We start from the raw sequence: 23,166 nt of genomic DNA, 5'->3' as shown, positions 1-23,166 counted from the left end.
CAAACAAGATAAGCTTGCTCAGAGGACTTCAAAAGAGATTAGAGGGAAACAAGGGAAAGATACAAATTGAGGACAGGGTGAGGGAATATCAAAGGAATTTTGGTGGCATATAGACTGAATGAGTGTGGTCATGTCTAAATGTTCACTTGCTATAAAATTAGACTGTTTACTTATTTCAAAATATGGCCTTGTCATATCAAATTTGTCAGCTAACCTCTGAAAAGTCACCATGGAATCTGGTGTATAAGTGTATAAGTTGCTAGAGTCCTGCCAGACTGTAGGATTGCCCAGTCATTATGGAGAGATGTCTAGTGGTGGCTTAACCTGAGGGTTATCACACTCAGGCAGGGAAAGTTTGAGAAGGAGAGCCCTTCACAGCCAGTGCAGAAACTGAGTTCACACTGTTGGCATCACACACCCGTCATCCAACCAACTGAGTCAACCAAATCTATAAGTTACATTATTATTTAATTGAAAGATGGATTTATGGCATGAGTGATTGATGTTAAGAATGTGCCTGTGAAAAGCCTGAATTTGTAAACATGTAAAAACGTATGTTACCTGCGCTTATTATTTAACAAAAGTGGAGTAGGGGCTCCAGCTACACCGAGTACACATACTAACAAATGAGTGTGTAAGAAAGAAAAATCAATTGTTTAATTTTAAAGACAACAAATAAAACCTGTAGAGCATGAAGAACACATTCTAGATGTCTCTAATCAAATCATCTATTGAGCAAACTGGATAGGCATTATAACTTACCATGTCATTTACTAATTTATATTTTCCATTTCAAGAATTCATGAAGCCAACTATTTATGCTCATTTAGATCAGTCCAATAAGTGGGACAAAATGGATTAAACTGTTACCTTCTCCCTGCTCCATGACAACTCTTTCTATAGCATTCAAAGTTAATGTGCAGGTCACATCATGGAAGTTTTCAAATTTACCCTTGTTTCTGATTTTGGCCTCTGACATTCCAGGACAATGTGCTGTGAAATAAGTGGCTGTAAGTTGCCTTTGATTTGGTCTGGCTGTGCTAGTGTAGCTTTATCACCAGTGCAGTATAAACTGGGGTTCTAGACTCTGTCTGCTGAAAATTAGGTGGATGGAGACTGAATAGTCATTTGCAAGGATGGTGGGTACATTGTGTAGTTTCTTGAGGACAGGGATAAGGATGGCAGATTTAAAGGATGGCAGGACCACACCTGAAGAGAGAGATCACTGTTCAGAATATGGACTACTGTAGGGACAAGCAGTGGGAATGGGATTGCAGGTAAGGAAATGGGTCTTATAAGATATAGGAGCAGAAATTAGGCCATTTGGCCCATCGAGTCTGCTCCACCATTCAATCGTGGCTGATAAGTTCCTCAACTCCATTCTCCCGCTTTCTCTCCGTAACCCTTGATTCCCTTGGTAATCAAGGGGATTATAGACAGGATGAGCTCAGAGGACTTCAAAAGAGATTAGAAGGAAACAAGGGAAAGATACAAATTGTGGACTAGGGTGAGGGAATATCAACGGAATTTTGGTGGCCTATAGACTTCACTCCAACAACCTGCCTATATCAAAATGGCCCAGTCTAGTGCCAATTCTCTGGCTCTTCCACCTTTGATGCCATCTTCAATTTTTGTCTCCTTTTTTTTTCTTCATCTTCAATCTAAGTAGAGCAAATAACTAATTAATACCTGCTGAATTCTTTTCAAAGCACAATTTAGAACTGTTTGCTTTCGTTCTTGAGCTCTGCATGATGTCTCAAGTCTTTATCATGCATGTTATGCATTTTATAACATTCATTATTCATGTGTTATGGAATCCAGCTGGAACCATTCTCCACTTATTTTTCCTGATAGCTGCATTCATCAGGGCCTTGATTCAACACCTCACTGAAAGAGAGGGTTTTTTTTTTAGTGCAGCACTCCCACAACACTGTAATAGAATATCAATGTTGATTTTTATGCTTGAGCCCTAGAATGGGACTTGAACCCAAAACTTGTCTGTCTCAAAGTTAAGAGTGCAACCAACTGAGGCACATTGAGAGTAAAAAAAGTTCCATTTATCTGTAGATCTACATTTCAGATCATATTAATGAAAGAGGATTTGGGCTTAGAGGTTCCCTGAGCCTGCTTTTGCACTATCACCACATCTTTGACGCATATGTGGCAGAAATCTATTTATACATTTGAACTTGATTACTGCTCACTACTGATGGAATAACAGTGGCTTCAGGTAACTTCCTGGCCTCGATTAAATGCCTACCTCATGGACCTATTTTCAACTTATTGTTACTAATGGGTCAAGGTAGTCTTCCTTGTTTTAAATTCTGGTGTTGGAATAATGATAGGAATAAAAATTTCAAGTGGAGGTAGTAGTAATGTTACTGGATTGGTAATCCAGAGGCAAAAATAGAAATTGCTGGAAAATCTGAGCAGGTCTTGCAGCATCTGTAGAGAGGAATCAGAGTTAACGTTTTGGGTTAAGTGACCCTTTGTCAGAACGTTCTGAGCAAGGGTCACTCAGCCCAAGATGTTAACTCTAATTTCTGTCCACAGACGCTGCTGGGCCTGGTGAGCTTTTCCAGCAATTTCTGCTTTTGTTTCTGATTTACAGCACCGGCAGTTATTTTGGTTTTTATTTGCTTGCGTTCATGTTCTGGGATCCTTACTTCAAATCCCATCACAGCAGTTGGTGGAATTTATATTTAATTATCGAGTCTGGATAGAGACCTAGTTTAAGTAACCCTAACTATTATCATCAACTGTTGTAAAAACCCGTGTGAGTCAATAGTTCTCTTTAGGGAAGAAAATCCGCAGTCCTAGCCCAGCCTGACCTACATATGATGCCAGTGTGCAGATGAACTGGAGCAAGGGATTGTTTAGAAATGAAGCCAATTGGTTTGTGGACTAGGGACCAATTATCAATGACATTGGTCCACTACCTGCTAACAGCAACATGATTGGTTGCCAATTAGCTGAACAGCTTGGGCTGCAAACAAAACAGAGAAGTTAGTTGGATCAGAAGAGGTCTGCAGCAGCCAGAAATTCTGCCTCTTAGGGTTCACTGCAATAAGCCACTTTAAACTTGAAGAAAACCACCTTACCTTTTCAACAGAAGCTGCAATTTGTGAATTTAGATAAGGGTAGATTAGGATAATTCAGAGATCTTTCAGAAATGAAACAGCCATCCTGTGTCTCTTGCAAGCAGTGGAAGCATTTGGGAATCGGAGGATTGAGCTGTTCAGATCAATAAGAACCAACCAACTGATCTTGTGAACAGTTAAGTTTAGGTGTGTGTGTGTGTGCGTGTACATGTGCGCCCATGTGTCAGGGGAAGTTTATAAATGGTTTAGAGTTTTACTTTGTAAAGTTTACTTAATTTAGCTTAATATGATTATCTGAAAAAAATGGAGCTTGTTGCTAAGGACAGGATCCACGCTTTCCATCAATCTGAACCTGAAAATCAGTTTGGGGTTTTGCAAATTTCTTTTAAAAAATGTTAACTTTTATGATGACTCTGGCAATAGTGGGACTTAATTTCCAGTGTGCTACACCAGTGAGCTGTAACAAAGGATTTATCTCAAGCATTTACTGTTTTTGTTCTGAATGCTGATATTCTGGCTCTGCATTTCTGACACTTTTTTTTCTTTTTTTTGTTTCAATGCCAAAATTCTTAGCTTTTTTTTCATGTCAATTGTTAGAGATCCTTACTGGCCAACTTCTCACAGATACCCAGAGTGCTAACTTGTATTGAAAGCAATCCTTTCCAGAATCATGTAGTGCTTTAACATGGCTGCATTTTCATGACTAAAATGACTTAAGTTTTCTTTTTTTTTTACTTTGGTTAGATTTTATTAATTTATCAATTTGCATGCTGTCTGTCATTTTTCAGCCAAAAATGTGTTGGCTTCAAAATGATAAATGCTCAAGAGTGGTCAGCTTATGACCTATACTCGCCAAATTAGATGTAAATAATGCAATACTCTTGCAAGAATTCTATAACAGTCATCAATCTTTTCATGCAAATGACTTCATGCTTAGATAAAGTGGAGCTCTGTGTCCAACAAAGTGTAATTGAATGGATTAAGTACCAGGGAGTATTATCAAGGTTCTAATCCCACTCCAGAATTTAGTTGAAAGTTTGTCCTTTTGGGTATCAACTGGCAATGTATTCCCTGCAGAACTGTGTTTATTCACGTTCATTATTTTCATGCTTTGGGTGACCTAAGCGTTGAGTATTGTGCTCTTCCATCCTGAAATGTGTGCCCAGACTTGAAAGCAACACTATATCCCAGATGGGGTCTTAACAAGGTTCTGTACTACTGAAGCCAAGCTTCCTCTCCATTGTATCCAAGCCCCCTTGATTTAAAGACCAGTCTTTCATTAACAATTTCAATTATATTTTCTACCAGTGCGCTAACTTTTAATGAGTTATACTTGGACACCCAAATGTTTTTCCTTCTCTGCAGTTCCTAATTCTTAATAACTAAAAAATACTATATTTGCCATGTTTTTGTCACTTTTTAAATTGTCAGAATTCCCAGTGTTGGTTTGACAATGAATCGCAGATAATCAGATTAATTGCCCAATTAGCATCGTAAATCTTTTCTATTCCTGACTTGGAAATTAGATACTTCCTTTTCCTGATTGCTTCGGCCAATATTTCATTCTTTGTTTTGCTTTCCGGTTTCCCTGTCTCTTCGCTCAATGTTTCCATGGGTTTTGGAACCCCATTGTTATTTTTACATGGCGGGGTGGATGCTGAGCCAGCAATTGCCAGTAGTGAGGCAGGCGTTGCAATTTTCCATAACTTGCTCTGCATGGTTGCCTCCTAACTCCCCATCCTAATAAGGACAGCAGGCGAATTGTTGACTCTGCCAGTTCAACCTGAGTACAGGCCGCTCTAGAGGCACGGCAGCCCCAATCGGGGATGGTGGGGGATCAGTTGGAGACAACTGATGCAGGTCCGTGACTGCCTGCCCACTTAGTGCCCTTTGCCAGTGTGCCCATCGTACTTAAAAAGCTGAGACATTGGACTGGAAGTGATTTCTGATGGAAGAACATCCCCGGCAGTAAGTCGGTTTTGGTTGTTATTGCAGCCTCTCATTGGTTCAGGTCCTCTTTGTGGTCTCTGGCCTGTTATACGGTGGCCACCTCCACTGAAATGGTGGTCTCTGATAGGCGTGGTGGACAGGCTGCAAAGTTGCCCCTATAGAGGCTTTATCTAAGCAAACTAGGTGCCTTCTTAGATCAGGAAGCTGACCCACTTCATGTCCCTGGGAAAGGTTGCCTTTGTTGGTACTGTGGCAAAGAGCCATTGTAATGCAGCTCCCTGTTATTTCCCAGTCACCCATCCCCAACCTCGGCACTTGGAAAGATCATCCCATTCTTTCTCCCTCTATCAGAATGTAGACATTAAGGAATACTTAAAAAGCCGTTCATGTACTGTAATGTAAAGGGTGAATGAGAATATATGATGTTTACATCACTGGCTGAGCCAGCAATGGCCGTAAAGTTTTGAAAAATCATTGGGAAATGATGTGCGATCACATAACTACTAGGAGATGCTTCTGTCTTGTAGTCCTGCTGCAGAGGCAAATCTTTCGTCTGTATATGGCTAATATTTACAATGTTTAAATAAAAAGGTAATGTTCAACCCTACATCAAAAGACTCCTATGGTGTTTACCAAACTTTTTACTGGACCCAGCTCTAGTCTGAGTATAGGAATTATTAAGGTTAATTTTTTTCTTTCTTTATTCATTCATGGTTTGAGGGCATTGTTGGCTAGGCAGCATTTATTGCCCATCCCTAATTGCCTAGAGGGTAGTTGAGAATCAATCACATTGCTGTGGGCCTGGAGTCACATGTAGGCCACACCAGGTGAGGGTGGCAGATTTCCTTCTCTGAAGGACATTAGTGAACCAGATGGGTTTTTCCTGACAATCAACAATGGATTTAAGGTCATCTTTAGATTCTTAATTCCAAATATTTATTGAATTCAGAGTCCAGCATCTGCTGTGGTGGGATTCGAACCCAGACCCCCTGAATGATATCTGGGTCCTTGGATTAACAGTCCAGTGATAATACCACGAGGCCTAACCAAATCAGGCTATTTGGTCATCTCCGGAATAGGCTTTTCGGTAATTGTGAAATCACTGGTAAGTTCACCATGTTTAAAAATAATTTGGAAAGTAGTTTGACAAGAAAATGATGAATATAATCCAAAATGTCTTTTTATCATGTTTTGGAAGAGAGGAATTAATTTGAGGTAATTTGTGTAATTTTGACTTTGAGTGATTATTTAGAATTGGCGATATCAATTCAGCTGCATTTTTGTATGTCCAGATTTTAATTTCCGTTGATGTTAGCTTGGGTGAGAGGTTGTACTGTCAATGAAATAACTCCACAGGGGCTGGTATCCTGTCACCAAGTCACCCGTTATTTACACGTCGAGAGTCCTTGACACTGATCCAGCTCCCTCAAAGCCAGCTCTCAGAGTGAACAGGATGTCTGACATTCTCGTTCTTATCTGTCAGCCAGGGCTCCCTGATTGGACCAGATTAACAGTCCCAATCAAGAAACTCATAATCTATGAGATCCATCTGGCTGACCTCGTTACAATCACTACAGTCATCTCTTGGCAAAAGGTAGCGTGTTCCTAACCCATTTCGGAAACGACTGTATAAAATGAATTGACACCTCAGTACAGTAGTGAGGGAGTGCAGCACTATGAGAGAAGCTGTCTTTGAGATGAAATTGCAAACCAAAGTCAGTCTGTGTGACTGCCTGTATACATTATGAGCAGAGAGAAACAGGATCATTCGTTTTGGTCTTGTGGTTGATATCTATCTTTTGGCCAACGTGATTAATTTATTATTCATTGTATCAATTTGTGCTGCAAGAGCCAACATGCAGTGAACATCATAACATTCAGAAGTACAGACAGTTCTAAGGGTTCTATATTTGACTGGTTCAAAATATTTGTTATTTTTAAAATTCAGTTTTCCAATCTAGCTGTGCTGAGTAGGCCAGCATTTGTTGTCCACATCTTGCAACATGGTTGGGACCTGTTGCAAATGGGTCACACAAGACAGTTCAGGCATCATTATAGAGCTCAAAGTTGACATGTAGTGAAATTAGAAGACCGTGTGTTTGTGAGAGAGAGAGAGAGAGGTGCAGATAATATGTTAGGCAGGACTGGTATTGGCTGCATTGCTAAAGGCAACTGAACTACCCAAATTTTGTCTGTTTGGGGCTCAGAAGTCCTCGAAGTTGAATACCTCTGTGTTGTGAGGGCTTGGGAAAGTCTGAGGAGCTGTGAATGACTTGAAAGAAGCCTACACACAATTAAGCATTAGGCAACTGAACTACATGGATTGTTAGTCATTGGGGCTAAGGGAGATCGTAGAGCAATTGATTAGCTCTGTGTAGTGAGGAATCGGACAAATCCTGAGAGTCATTGGGTCTCAAGAAGCCATATGTCGCTGATGCTTCAGCACAGCAGAGAATGGGAGTTGAAAGCCCATAGAAATTAATTGCTTGGTGCAACTGAGATCAGGAGACAAATTCAGGGCAGTACTGGCTTGGTGAAGCTAGCTGTCTATGAAAAAGCTGGAATTGTGCCTGTGAGTAAGTGCTGGAGTTCTGTTTTCAACAATCCACAGGAGTGGTGGAGCGGAGTGGGTGGGACAGTCCTAGGAAAGCAAGGTGGAGCACCAGTATGATAACAGTTGTTAAGACAGTGCATAATGGAGTGACTTTTAGTCAGATCATCAAAAGTAAAGAATTGTAATCCTTTAAGTTTAAATGAGATTTGGTGACTCTCTAGTGACACTAACATTGAGGGGATTGCTGAGAAATCCCAGGGATCTGTTTGATCACATTTGCTATTTATTGTCCTTTGGGCTGTTTAACCATCATTTATCTATAATCAATGTTTACCTTGCGTTATTAAAGACAGATTGCTGGAAAAATACAGAGGTCTGGCAGTGTCTGAGGCGAGAACTGAAGAGATGAATTTTATCAGACGTAAGCCAATTGTCTATTTCAGCAAGTTACGCAAGGGTGTCCCTCTGTTATTCTTTGCCTCATTAGCTGTGTACCACACCTTTACAGGCACCTTACTTGCACTATCTTACACTCAGCAATGGTGGAAACACTTGCCACTGGTGAGACTGCGCAGAATTCCCAGCACTGGTGCCATTTTAAAGCCCAGTCACGTGCCAAGTCGAGTGAAGCTGCCAGGAGCTGACCTTCACAGTGTGAAGAGATTGAAAAGGAAACGTTTCTGAGCACTCATTGGTGGAACAGCTGACACTTCATTGCAGATGCTAGTGCATAGTTGTAAAGATACTTTACATCACCACCTGTCTGATCGACAGTCATAGGAACTGCAGCTATTAGAATCAAGTTGCAAAGGGCACCCATTGTTTGCATTATCCAATCAAATAAGGAGCGCTGAGATGCTCCCTAGTCCAATCCATAAGATGGGGCTTGTCCTTGTGCACAATGTATCCTGGAAACAGCATTACATTGAAACGTGCTCCAAACTGCAGCACTGAAGTAGAGAATTGGATTGTAAGTGGATTGAAGATATACTATGAGGGTATGGAGAGGCTGGTGTGTGTCCCGTACAATGACCTATGGATGGGCAGTCACTGACCAGGGAGTGTGCCCTAAGATGTTGAGGATTGCTGGCCAAGCTGGAGTGCTGGAAGAGCAAGCAGCAAGCTAGAGTTGTCAGGCACCCTCTCTGACTTTTATGTCAGGAATTGTCAGTGTCTAGTTTCTCTCCAGTGCGTACGAGAATCGGAAATTACATATCCATGAAGCTATGAGATTAAGTAATAGCACAGTGCTAATGCATGCATATAGACCTCTTGATCGTCACTTGTGAGATTCTCATCTTACTTTCAAAACCTGGTTGCTGAGTCGGAACTTGATGTCGGCAATCATTTCTGCCGTTCCCATTACGTATTCCCAAATGACTTGCCAGTGTCCTCATTGTTCATAGGCTAGGAAGATTCTATCAGTCTCCTGATTTGAAGAAGAGTCATATCAAAACTTGTAATATGAACAAGGAACAAGAGTATACTACTCCGTCCTTTGAGCTTGCTCCCTCCACTCAATAAAACCATGGCTGATCTTATTTTAACCATATCACTACATTGCTGTATACCCCTAATAATCTTTCATTCCCTTGATAATCAAGTATCTTATCTGCCACTGCCTAAAAATATTTAAAGATTCTGAATCCTCTGCCTTTTGAAGAAGGGAATTCGGTAAACTCACAACCCTGTGAGAGAATTTTCTTTTCAATAAACTTACCAATTTTTATAGATGCACCATAGCTAGCATCCTATCTGGTTGTATCACAGCTTGGTATGGCAACTGCTCTGCCTCAGACCGCAAGAAATTATGGAGAGTTTTGAATGCAGTCCAGTCCATCACAAAAACCAGCCTTCCTTCCATTGACTCCGTCTATACTTCCCGCTGCCTTGAGAAAGCAGCTAACATTATCAAAGCCCCTCCCACCCCGGTTATCCTCTTTTTCCCACCCTCTTCTATTGGGCAGAAGATATGGAAGTTTGAAAACACTTAACAGCAGGGAATGAGCTGTTCTTGATTATGTTGGTATGAGACTTAACAATAGGACCTCTCAAATATTAGAGTTGATCCTTCTCGGTAGCTGTACCATTATATTCTGCATTCTGTTCTATTATACCCTGATGTACTTACGTAAGGTGTAATTTGGTTAGCACACAATACTTTTCACTGTATCTTGGTACATGTAACAACAACAAATCAAAGCAAAATCAATAATTCTTTGTTCACGTTAGAAGCCTGGCTAAATTGATTCTAATACAGTACCAGGCAGAATCTAATAATTGGCCACATAATCACTCTGCTAAAGTTTGAAATTTGATACATACAGTGGAGGAGAGGGGCTAGAAAGGTCTTGGTGCACCCTTCTAACCTTGGTCATAAGACAATGTTTCTTAATATAAAGAAATGAAACAGTTTTTTTGGTTATTATCACTGATTTTTGTGGGAAACAGCAATTGACAAATTGGCTTCTATGTTCCCTGTGCTGAAACTGTAGTTCTAAAGATTTCTGGTGCGCCTGGGGTCAGGAAAGGTTGCTCTGTCTTCTTTCTTTTCTACTTTGCACATTAGAATGAAAGGACAGGATTGATTCTTTTTCCAATCTGGGCACTCATAAAACGTTCTCATTCAGTGAATTGACTGAGAAGAGATTGGAATGTCTTTACTATTCTCGGCTAGATGGAGGTGAAACATGCTCATTCATAATTGGCATTGTCTGCAATAATTGTACAGAGCTACTTCATTTATACAAACTTGTGGTTATTACTCTGAGAATTAGTTCTGTCAATGTTCAATTGAGAAACTATTTTTACATTTCAGACATATTATTTTGACCACCACATCATTATTTATCCCTGTTCCTCATTGCATTGGGAAACTAGAGTTTGTTATTTTTTGAATATAGTAAGGGGAAAATCTTAACCAGAACGGGGCAGGTTGTAGTTGAGCTTGGGTTTCGGTGGAAGCTATGGTCTTAAAAATCAGATTCTCAATCTAAACCGACCTCTGATATGTCCATAACTGGCTGGTGACAAATCAGCTCCAAGAAGGCAGTTTAGATGTTGTGAAACGTGAAAGGGCTCAGAAAAGGTTTACACGAATGTTGCCAGGGTTGGAGGGTTTGAGCTATAAGGACAGGCTGAATAGGCTGGGGCGTCGGAGGCTGTGGAGTGACCTTTATAGAGGTTTATAAAATCATGAGGGGCATGTATAGGGTAAATATCCAAGGTCTTTACCTGTGGGTGGGGGAGTCCAAAACTGGAGGGCATAGGTTTAAGGTGAGAGGGGAAAGATTTAAAAAAGTACCTAAGGGACAACTTTTTCACACAGAGGGTTGTTTGTGTTTAGAATGATCTGCCAGAGGAAGTGGTGGAGGCTGGTACAATTACAATGTTTAAAAGGCATCTTGATGGGTATATGAATAGGAAGGGTTTAGAGGGATATGGGCCAAATGCTGGCAAATGGGACTAGATTTATTCAGCATATCTGGTTGGCATGGATGAGTTGGACTGAAGGGTCTGTTTCCGTACTGTATATCTCTACGACTCTGTAACTCCAGTACTTTAAGATGGCTGGGACTGATCTCCCAAGAGGAATATTCTAGAAGTGATGAAGAGTGAAGCCAGGCCAGCAACTTGATATCATATCTGAGTTCGAGACACCAGGACAACTCTCATCAACATTGCAGGAAATGATAAAATTATATGTGTGTGTCATTTTCATATGTTGTGGTGCAGAAAGAGGTTCTTTGGCTCATCGTATCTGCACCAGCTCTTTCAGCATTTTAATGCCAAACCCCTGCCTTTTCCCTGTAGCGCTCTGTGCATTGTTTCTCTGTTAACAAGCCATCAATTGCCCTCTGAATGCTTCCATTGATTGTGCCTCCAACACTTACGCAGGATGTGCGTTACGTATCCTAACAATTTGCTGGGTGTAAAGATTTTTTCTCCTCTTAAATTTGCTATTTTTGCAAAACCCTTTAAAACTGTGCCCTCTGGCTCTTGATCTATTTACAAGAGGGAACTAACTCCCTATTCACTGCCCAGACCCTCCTGCTTTTGAAAACTTCTGTCTCATCATCTTTTCGTTTTTTTCTACTCCGAGGAAAACAGTCCCACCTTCTCCAATCTTTCAGCATTATTGAAGTGTCTCATCCTTGGAGCCATTGTTGAAAATCTCTTCTGCACTTTTCCCAGTATAATCAGATCCTTCCCACAGTGTGGTGTCCAGAATTGTATACAATATTCCAGCTGGAGTCTAACAGCTATCATATAAGTTAATCATAACCTCCCTGCTTTTGAACAAAATTCTGCTATTGATGAAGCTTAGAATACTGTCTGCATTATTAACAGATCTCTCAACCTGTGCTACTACCTTTAATGTCTTTTAATACATACACCTAGTCATTCACACCTACCCTTTATGATAAAAAAGTCCCTTCCTTTTATACTGTCTATGTTCTTTGTACTAAAGTGTATCACCTTACACTTCTCTGCTTTAAAATTTGTCTGTCATCTATCCACCCACTCCACGAACTTGTCCTTTTGAAGTTCTGCACAGTTTACGATTCTTCCGTGTCTTCTGTTGACCGCAAACTTTTAAATTGTCCCGTACGCACCAACATCATATATCAGGAAAACCAAGAGTCCCATGTGAATCCCTTGGAAGGCCCATTACAAACCTTCTTCCAGCCTGAAATAAATCCATTAACAATTTTGTTCTGTTTCCTATTATTCAGTCAATTTTGTATCCAGATTGCTATTGTCCATTTTATTCCATGACTCAATAACATTCCTCACAAGGCTGTTGTGAAGCATTGTCTCAACTATCTTGTATTAGAATTCACAAATACCTTGTCAGAATCAATGTTTAGTAGCCTTATTTGCTGTTTCCCATTTCAGCCAACCAGAAGGTTTTTGCTAGATGTCATAAGCAAACATATTGCTGTTTTTGCAAAAGCTGTTTAAGTATATTATAACAGTTAACATTTGAAGGAAAGAACATCCATGTAAAAGTGAAGGTCACGATAGAGTGTTCTCTCATCAGAGAGAAAGAGAGAGAGAGAGAGGGGGAGAGGTGGTGAAAGAGAACGAGAGAGAGAGAAAACTGGTGGGGAGTTTAATTTAGGATCATCATAACTTCGACAAGGGATCTCCATGGTGACCTCAGCTAGCATGGGAATTGAACTCCAATTGTAGGTATCCATTTGCATTGCAAACCAGTTATCCAACTAATTGACCCCACGTTAACTCAGAACAGTTTCATGGAGTTTCTCTAAACCTAAATAGAAATAGAATCGCTTGAAGGGCATAGGGATGGTGTGAAAGTGAATTCGATTTGAGTATTCCCCCCCCACTCAACTTCATCAGAAACTTAGAAATGTCTGAAAGGATCTCAACAATTTCAGACTTTTTTTTGGATTTGGTACAGATTTTCATATTAGCTTTAGCTCGTCTATTTGAAATATCTCGATTTTTCTTTTATTCTTAATTCTATGTATCTTTTTAACAGGTAAGTAAATCTGGCCAAGCATTTTTTAGCCTGAACACATTAGTCTTACAGTCTTGTATGAGGCAGGAGAACATAATGGTATATTTTTTAACAACCAGTAGTAGGCGCTAAACTAAATGCGGCATGTGTAAGGGCACTTGGCCTGTTTGTGGAAGCTGTCTTTCTGTTTAGAGAACACAGGTTCTTGTGAGATGGATGATAGAATTAGATGTGGTAATACAAGGTAGTTGAAGGCAGTGGTTGTCTGAAGAGGAGTTAGAATGACCAGGTTATAGAATAGTTACTGTGAACAGTGGAGTAGAGAAAGAACAATATTCATACAATTATTTGTAAGTTGAAGATACTAGGATAGTGTCTAGGGTATTCTCAGTGAAGAAAAAGTATAACTATATTTATGTTGAGAATTTGTGATTCATGTGGCTACTCCTAGTTTAGTTCCAAGGCTGTAACGTGGTGCTAAAGGAATCTGGGCAAGGGACACAGATTGTTAACATCTGTTTCTTGGTGCTTAGCAATGCCCTTAGATTTCTGAGACTATGGTCCACAGTGAGCTGGCACACTTAACTGTTAAATTGCATTGGATATATCATGTGGTGCAGGCATGAGTGTGCACATCACGGGTATGCACCAGTATGTAGAGCAGGCAGATCCAAACATCAGTCTCAGTTCTTCCGTCTCCGTTGCAAATGTTCAGATGAGACCAACTTCGACAAGGGAGCCTCCGAAATGTCCACATTCTTCCTCACCCGAGGATTCCACAGCTCCGTTGTCGACAGGGCCCTCAATCGGATCCGACCCATCTCCCGCACTTCTGCCCTCACCCCTTCTCTTCCCTCCCGCAACAGCGATAGGGTTCCCCTTATCCTCACCTACCATCCCACCAGCATCCACATCCAGAAGATCGTCAGATGCCATTTCCACCACCTCCAGCAAGATGCCACCACCAGACACATATTCCCCTCCCCTCCCTTGTCCGCTTTCCGCAGGGACTGTTCCCTCCGGGACACTCTGGTCCACACTTCCTTCACCCCCAACACCTCCCCACAGCCCTACGGCACCTTCCCCTGTAACCGGCGAAGGTGCAACACCTGCCCATTTACCTCCTCCCTCCCCAGAATCCAAGGGCCCAAACATACCTTCCAGGTGAAGCAACACTTCACCTGCATTTCCAAGAATCTAGTCTACTGTATTTGCTGCTCACAATGTGGTCTCCTCTACACTGGGGAAACGAAGCGTAGACTTGGCGACTGCTTCACAGAACATCTTCGTTCTGCTCGCAAAAAAGACCCTGAACCACCTGTTTCCTGCCACTTCAATGCACCACCTTGCTCCCTGGCCAACATCTCTGTCTCCGGCTTGCTACAGTGTTCCAGTGAAGCCCAGCATAAGCTGGAGGAACAACACCTCATTTTCCACTAGGGGACCCTACAGCCCTCCGGACTCAATATTGAGTTCAATTATTTTAGGGCCTAAACTCTCCCATGTCCCAGCCCCCCACCCCACACACCAGGCCTTGTTACCACATAGTCTGCCACTACACAACCCCTGTTATTAGTCACTAACAGTCCCCATTAACAACCATTCACCCTCCCAGCCTGATCGTTAGCAACTCCTTTGTCTGTCCAATTGTCTTTCTCTCTCTTTGGGCTCTATCCTATTGTTTACTCCCTACCCCCCCCCACCTCCGTATTTTCTGCATATAAACTGACGTTTTCCCAGCCACCATCAGTTCTGAGGAAGGGTCACTGGACCTGAAACGTTAACTCTGTTTTCTCCTCCACAGATGCTGCCAGACCTGCTGAGCTTTTCCAGCAACTTTGTTTTTGTTGTTGTTGTTGTGTGTGTGCAAAGCTCATTTGACAATAGCAATGCCATTTTGGAGCAAAAAGCTTGTAGTTAATCCCCTCTCTTAATTTCACACAACTGACCAGACCAGACCAGCAAGAATGCTCCTGACAAGTGCCACTTAAAGTGATCATCATTATTTAGCAGTTACTTGTTGTTACAATTCAACAGGAGTTTGGTGCTTTCTGTGATTTGTTTCTATGTGAAATAACAATGTTTGCAAGGAATGATGTGGCAGGGGCTGGGAGGACCTTCTGCTAGCCACTGTGAGTATTGAACACTGTGGGCAGTGCTAGCCAGACTCAGAGAGGTAATGCATATTGAACATGCAGCATGAAGCAAACCTGTAGTCTGCATTGTGATCACTGTAATCCCCGCAACCAGTTTTTTGGAGCTATGCAATTTGGCTGCTCTGTGTTCTGCTACCAGTAAGGCATACATCCAATTATATAATCAGTAACCAGAACGTCACAGAATCAATAAAATCTGTACAAGATCACTGTTATTGAGGCAATATTCTAAATAAATGTCACAAGGCTTTTCTTCATTTACAGTGAAGTAACCTTTACAAATTGAGGCACATGATACATGTGCAATGCGCTGCAAATTTACATGATCCAGGTAGACTATTTCTTCTCCTCTAAGCATCCTGTTTTCAATTATTAATGCTAATATTTTTAATTATTAATCTTGATTATCTTTGAATTTTGGTGCATTAGGATTTCCAAACTCTCTTCACAGGCTAAAGAGATAAATCAGTTTTATTCTAAGTGCTAAACCAGAAGTTGCTGGAAAAGCTCAGCAAGTCTGGCTGTATCTGTGAAGAAAAAAATCAGAGTTAATGTTTTGGGTCTGGTGACCCTTCCTCAGAACTGATGGTAGCTGGGAAAACATCAGTTTATATGCAGAAAATAAGGAGGGGGAAAGGGTAGGGAGTAAACGATAGGATAAAGGATAGACCCCGAAGAGAGAGAGAGAGAAGGCAGTTGGACAGACAAAGGAGTTGATAATGATCTGGAAAGGAGGGTGAATAGTCGTTAATGGGGACTGTTAGTGACTAACAACAGCGGGTGTGTAATGGCAGGCTATGTGGTAACAAGGCCTGGTGTGTGGGGTGGGGGGCTGGGACATGGGAGAGTTTAGGCCCTAAAATTATTGAACTCAATATTGAATCCGGAGGGCTGTAGGGTACCCAAGTGGAAAATGAGGTGTTCTTCCAGCTTGTGCTGAGCTTCGCTGGAACACTGCTGTAAGCCAGGGACAGAGACGTTGGCCAGGGAACAGGGGTGGTGTGTTAAAGTGGCAGGCAACTGGAAGCTAAGGGTCTTTTTTACCAGCAGAACGTAGGTGTTTGGTCACCCAGTCTATGCTTCGTTTCCCCAATGTAGAGGAGACCACATTGTGAGCAGTTTCATTCTAAGTGCATTTTTTCATGCTAGGTTAATCAGTCTGTTTGTGATCTCTTGACTTTAGAATCTGAACCTTTTAAAAATCGCTGTGTGCCAATTCCTTTTTAAATAAACCTTCAGCTTGGTTGTGCTGTTAAATCCCGCAGGAGATGCCTAATTAACTTATTCCACTTCTTTCCAGCTACCTTGCGGTGACACAGTTTTCTCCGACGCATGCCCGTAAGACTTTTCCATGTTTGGATGAACCAGTATACAAAGCCACATTTAAAATCGCCATCAAACACCAAGAGCCTTACTTGGCACTATCTAACATGCCAGTCGATGCCGTAATTCATGAGGAGGATGGATGGATCATAGAACAGTTTTCATCAACACCTCGAATGTCCACGTACTATCTGGCCTGGGCAATTTGCAACTTCACCTATAAGGAGACAGTTACTGAAAGTGGCATTACTGTAAGTTTGTGTTAGCACTTCAACAATAGAGCTAGTATCGCCATTAAATAACATAATATGTGATGGTATTATAGAGATAAAAAATGCTGAAAATCTGTAATAAAAACAGAAATATAAAATGTCATAATATGTGATGGTATATGGCGATAAAAAAGACGTTGCTGAAAATACAGTCATAAAGTCATAGAGAACAGAAAAATGCTCTTCACCCCATCGTGTCTGCACTGTTCAAAAACAACCATCTAACTATTCCAATTCCATTTTCCAGCACTTGGCCCATAGCCATGTACGTCTTGGCATTGCAACTGTGCACCTAAACACTATTGAAGTGTCCCCTCCCACACTTACAGGGTTTCAGATACCCACCACCCTCTGGGTGGAAAAGCTTTTCCTCTAGTCTCCTCTAACCCTTCTGCCCATTACTGTAAATCTATCCCCGCTGGTCATTGATTCCTCCATCAAGGAAAAAAAGTCTCTTCCTGTCTACCCTATCTATGCCCCTCATAACTTTAAACACTCCAATCATGTCCCCTTTGCACTAAAAAACTAAACAAAAATACTAAAATTATTCCGTATTCCTACCGGCATTGGAAAAGGAGAAATGTTTAACTTAGCGAGTTGAGTTTTGATGAAAGACCTTAACTCAAACTAAAATTATTTGATTGCCAGATACTGATGAATTTCTGTTCATGCCTGTCTCTTGATGGAAAATAATCCCACTTTACACCATGAACAATTTGATTGGTTTCATTTCAGTTTTAGTTATTCTCTTCAACACCTTTTCTCTTGTGTTTTGATTTTTTTTTGGTGGGGATTATGAATATTAGCAATGACATTACTTGGATTCAAACTGTCGACATGTCAGTGAGGGCTGTTGAGATCTGTGAGCATGCCATAGTATTCTGGATTAGTGCAGGATCAACATGCAATCATATGATGGAGAAATACCTCTGCCAATGCTGGTGCAGTGGATGGGAAACAGCTGCTTTAGATGCATGATGACCTTCATTAATATGTGCCAATGGATTAGTAGTTCAGATACTTTAGAGGAAGAACAATGGGAGTAGTTGGACACCAGAGAAGTGGATTTTTCTGCTGAAGTTGGTTAGCAATGCAGACGGAACTTGAAAATATAGGCACTTGTCTGGTATATTAGTTTCCTGTCACCATTCGGGAGCTAGCTGTTCTGGGCAAATTGGGTTTGAGGCCCAGCTGCCCATTTTGTGGAGATGTGCAGCAAGTTAGCTTTATTAAAGGATTGTTAAAGCCACTTAAAAGAGGCTGGATTGGTTTTTCCATGTGCTCTAGATTTGCCTGGGTGCTGGTGCAGCCATATGTCACACAGGAGAGGGATTTTGCATTCACCCACCACAGGGGTGGCCTCGCCTCTTTACATATCTCTATTGAATTGTTTAAAGAAGTGAGTGAGCGGGCAACTTGAATGTTGTAGTACCCTCTCCGCTACTTACCCTCTACTGTAGGCTGTTGGCTAATTATAGTCAATTGGCCTTAATTTGCCCTTAAATGGCTGGGAACTCCTGTCACCATACTAATCAAGAGGGGTCCCAGTCAAAATCAAAATAAGTTACTGTTTCCCCTAAGGGTGAGTTTTTTGGACCCAGAAACACTCCTGGCTCCTGTTTCCCAGATCGAAGATTCAGCTCCAAAGTTTGAGAGTCTTCCAGTATGGAGATACTGATGGGGCCCCACCCTTGCCTCTTGCCTGACCTGCAAGCCCAGCAGTGGAAATGCTAGAGCTAAGTAAACATCTAGCATGGGCAATCTTTCCAATTATTCTGTCCTGTCGACACAAATGACCCTATTTGAGTTGGATTGAAGTTCTGCTTGTTCCAAATCATTGTACGAATGTGGTGTCCTGGTGCCAGAATCCCAAAGTTTCCACGCCCCACGGATTTTCATCTTTTGTTGGGTTCCTTGTGTCTAACCTTTTCCTGGAATCTGCCATTGAGCTTGAGGAGATTTCATTCCATTATGCATCTGTATAAGTGTCTTGTGTAAAGCATGTGTGTGTGGAACATTACGTCCTAACATTGTCATCATGGCTCAAAGATTTTCCACCTCACTGTCGGTATACATAACAAAACTGCTGGCTGGCTGAAATATCCTACTGACCCAATACAAGGTAACTGTAAACCACTTCCAAATACTAACCAACAGGAAAAGCTGTCCATCAGCAACTGAACAAGCACCATCCAACCTCCCAATTATTGCATTTTATTTCTATCTCCAACATCTGGATTGAGCAGCCTCCACAGAACTGTCTTGTTTTTCAAACTGCTTCCCACTGCTTTGTCAGTCTATAGAGTGATTGAATAAGCAATCTGATTCTTTTTAATCATGAGCTGTGATGCCTCAGTGGAATTCTAGAGCTACTTTAACACTCATTACAACCAAATAGAGGATCGCACCAGCTTGATTAAAATATGGAGCGAAGTTGTAAAGGACAATCATGCTCAATTATATGTGTGAATTTTCTCCAAGAGAGGCAGATAATGAAAAAAAATACTCGGGGAGCTAAATGGGAATTTTTTTGGCATTTTTTTTGTCCCTTACTTTTAATCGCTGTATCTTTTGGTAACTGGGAGTGGTCAAGAAACACCTGGGGCATTTCTCTGTGCTATCTCCTTAGCAGGAGAAAGACCCAACATCAGCTCAATGACAGCTAGTCTTGGAAAGACAGTAACGGAAAGTTCTGCTCGGTGTGTGATAATTTTAATGAAATATCAAACCCCTTCTGCAAAACTGGTTCTGGCTATGTCGTTGCACAGACATCAACCTTACAGAAAAACGTAGGTGTTCCCGCATACACTTCAATTGCAGTATTTTCCATGCTGGTGATTTGACTTTGCCATGGAAAGTGTAAAATTGAAGAAAAAAATGGAAATATCATAATGTGGTAGTTTATTGGAAATCTAGAAAAAAATAAGATTTTTCATCTCAGTTTTACTGAAAATTGGAGCTTATTTAGATTGGTTTAAGAGAGGAACAGATTGAGTAGTCGAAATATATGACTCACTTGGTATGAAGCTGCATTTTAATGTCCAGTATTTCCCTTAACTGGAAATGTAACCTATATTGAAATAGTGATGATTGAAGGACTGGAAGCATTGTGCACTTGACCTGTCCCATTGAGAATATGAGGCTTTATCATTTTCTTTATACCAATTCATTAGCCAACTTCTTATTTATGCTGCTGCTTTCCCCCACCGTTTCCCATTTTGACAAATGGTTAAGTCCAGTGATACAGTAAAGATAGAGTAACAACATCCATTTTATTCTCCTGTTTGATGTATAAATAATCAGCTAATTTTCACTTCTCCATCATCACATGGGATACACTGCACTTCTTAAGGCAACAACGGTGTAGCTGCAAATATTTTGCAGTTTTAAAGATTAAACAACACAGACTACATTTTGAGTCCTTCATGCTTTGGAAGAAATCCTGTGCCCTGACTTCAGCAAGGAGAAGAAATACAGTTCTCTGATGCTCCATTCACATGACCATTTTTTTTGTCCTCACGCTGTTGTACCTTCATATCTCTGGAACTGGAGGTGATCCAGGGCATTCTGAGGAGTTTTGTATTTGAAATAGATTTCTATCAGTTAGAACATTAGTTTATATTACTTCCTGGTTATTTGGATCCAAATTTCCACAGAGTACTGAATCCATATGGAATTGTATTGACTGATAGATTTTTAATTGCAATATCGCTCTTGTCCTATTTACACTTTCTGCCAGTTCCTCCTTTTTGTGTTCTCATCTGTGCAATGCTAGATGACAGGATTGCAGCCTTTTCTTATCATCTTAGATTATGTCTTTTAAATTGAACTTGAAACAGTGGATGATAACCAGACCAGTTAACTGGACATTGGACAGACTCCAGCTGCATCAATCAGTAATTATATCCTGTACTTGTTATCTCAAATATTCACCTGAAACATTCCATCTCTATCTGTTTTACTGTGTGTGCATGAATGGCCAAGGAATGATTTTATGTGGATTAACATTTTGTTCAATATTCTTTCTGTATGATTATTCTGACTAATTTTACTAGTTACTGCTCTTCTCTAAAGGTGAGACTATATGCCAGGCCGGATGCTATTCAAAGAGGATCTGGAGACTATGCTTTAAATATAACAAAGCGGCTGCTGGAATTTTATGAAGATTACTTTAATGTCAGCTATTCTCTACCAAAGTTGGGTATGTTGCACAATTAAACTTCTTCAATTATAACACTAGAATCAGTAGAATATATTCTATATCTCTTAAAAGACTGCCTTCGGTAAAAGCTTCCAGTACATGTTTTAATCTCGAGTGATTTAAGTCTGACTGAGATGTATAATTGTGTTACACAAACATTGTGATAGTACTAATGCACTGTGTCATTGTGATGATGTACAAGTCTCTGGTCTTTTCAAGTGCTCAGAATTGTGTTATTTTAATGGGAGAATGGAGCTGTGCTAGGGACCCAGGTTTGATTCCAAGCTCGGGCAACTATCTGTGTGGAGTTTGCACATTCTTCCCGTATCTGCTGGGTTTCCTCCAGCTACTCTGGTTTCCTCCCATAGCCCAAAGATATGCAGTTTCAATGGATTGGCCATGCTAAGTTGCTCCTTTAGTGCCCAAGGATGTGTAGGCTAGGTGGATTATATAGAAATATAGAGTTATAGGGATAGGCTAGGGGGCTGAGTTTGGGTGGGATGCTCTTCAGAGGGTTGGTGCGGACCCAATGGGCTGAATGGCCTCCTTCAGCACTGTAGGGTTCTATGATTAATTTTTCGCTGACTGAGCTTAAAAATCCATACATTGATGGCCTCACTTCTGATGGTAGTTCTGCATGGGATAGTCATCTATTTTGGCAGTGGTGATCTGAATAATTGTATCTTTTGTAAGATGTTAATGTTTGAATGTGTGAATGTTTGAATCGACCAAATACAGAGCCAGTTTCCAACGATGTGATAAAACATGGAATAGTAAGGTCTGTCGTTAATGTTGACTGCTACAAATATGAAAAAGTGCTTACTGAAACAAAACTCAACAATTGTATGCACGTTTACCAACTTTTTGAAGTGAACATGTGTTGAATGGCAAAGAAGTTCCAAGAACAGACTTCCAGGTTTCTGTATGTGTGACAAAATCCTAAATGTGAATAGATATTGGGGGATTTTCCCAGGCACAGAGGAGCTGTTTTGGGTGTGTGCGGGGACTTAACTCCTGTCAAAGTTAGGCTGGGGGTTAGAATTCCGAAAGCATATCACCTTTTTCCAGATCTAACTGGGCAGGTTTGAAGGTGAACAGGGACCACCTCCATACGCCTGTCAGGTAAGCAATAAAAATATTCAGAAATACATTAAGTTGTATTTTAAAGGAGCAGTATAGAGCGTGGACTTATTTCCTGAACTGCCAGCAACTCGCCACAACAATGTATGCTTCCTGAATGAATGGGATAGGTTGAGAAGCCTTTACGTAGTGAAACTGAGAAACTGTGACAATGGCTGAATGAGGTTGCTACTCAGAGCACTCATTGTTAGAGAATGTTTGCTTGGAAACCATTTTTCCATTTTTTTGAATTATATTTTAGACATTTTACTATTGGAGAGAGAAAATGTTGAAGTTTGTTGTTGAGTTGTAGGTGCCAGTAAAGTTCCACCATATGCCATGGTACCAAAGATAACCATTTTATAACTGAAATCCCCTGGAGAAGAAGTTAACATGCTGGGGCTAATTAAGAGACTCGAAACTAATATTTTTGTCATGTGGTATACATTTTATTAATTTAGCAATTGTAACTTATAGCTGTAATGTTAGCATATATAAATTTCGGTCCATCCAGTCTGGCCTAGACTGGTGAGATGAATGTTTTCTCTCCTTAACAAAGTGAAATTAATTTACCCAGAACCAGATGAATCCTCGGACAAATCAGACGATGTAATGGGAGAACATTTGATCAAGATTAAATTGACAGAAGGTTCTGACTCTGTAATTATGTCTTTTTACCCCTTGATGCTTGATTTTTGGTGCACTTAAAACAGCCAGTTGCCATCACGTCAGCATTTGCTCAAGTATTCTCACAACTCATCTATGGTGAGAATTCTTTTGGCTGGTATGCAAGAACACGAGTGTTGGTAAGAGATTTTCTTGCTCAGATTTCTCACCTTCCTATTTAAAGCTGCAGCAACACTAACAACTTGTATTTATGTAGTATTCTTAAAGTTTTGTTTTTCTATTCATTTGTGGGACGTGGGCATTGCTGGGCAGCCAGCATTTCTTGCCCATCCTTGGTTGCCCTTGAGAAGGTGGTGGTGAGCTGCCTTCTTGAAC

The 23,166-nt window shown here is 40.8% G+C and overlaps 1 protein-coding gene across 3 annotated transcripts in view; it reads left to right on the top strand.

Moving 5' to 3' along the window:
* Window positions 1-23,166, top strand: part of LOC109927660 (thyrotropin-releasing hormone-degrading ectoenzyme) — a 101,602-nt gene that overhangs the window by 9,314 nt on the left and 69,122 nt on the right. For all 3 annotated transcript variants that reach the window (XM_048607968.1, XM_020527645.2, XM_048607969.1), the window contains exons 3-4: window positions 16,550-16,823; window positions 20,919-21,045. In XM_048607968.1, coding sequence (XP_048463925.1) covers window positions 16,550-16,823; window positions 20,919-21,045 — 401 coding nt within the window. The remainder of the gene's footprint in view (window positions 1-16,549; window positions 16,824-20,918; window positions 21,046-23,166) is intronic.

This window comes from Rhincodon typus, chromosome 18 (genome assembly GCF_021869965.1).
Source record: "Rhincodon typus isolate 14 chromosome 18, sRhiTyp1.1, whole genome shotgun sequence".
Classification (NCBI taxonomy): Eukaryota; Metazoa; Chordata; class Chondrichthyes; order Orectolobiformes; family Rhincodontidae; genus Rhincodon; species Rhincodon typus.
Note: the sequence above shows the minus strand (reverse complement) of the source record. Positions and strands in the feature narration are given on the sequence as shown.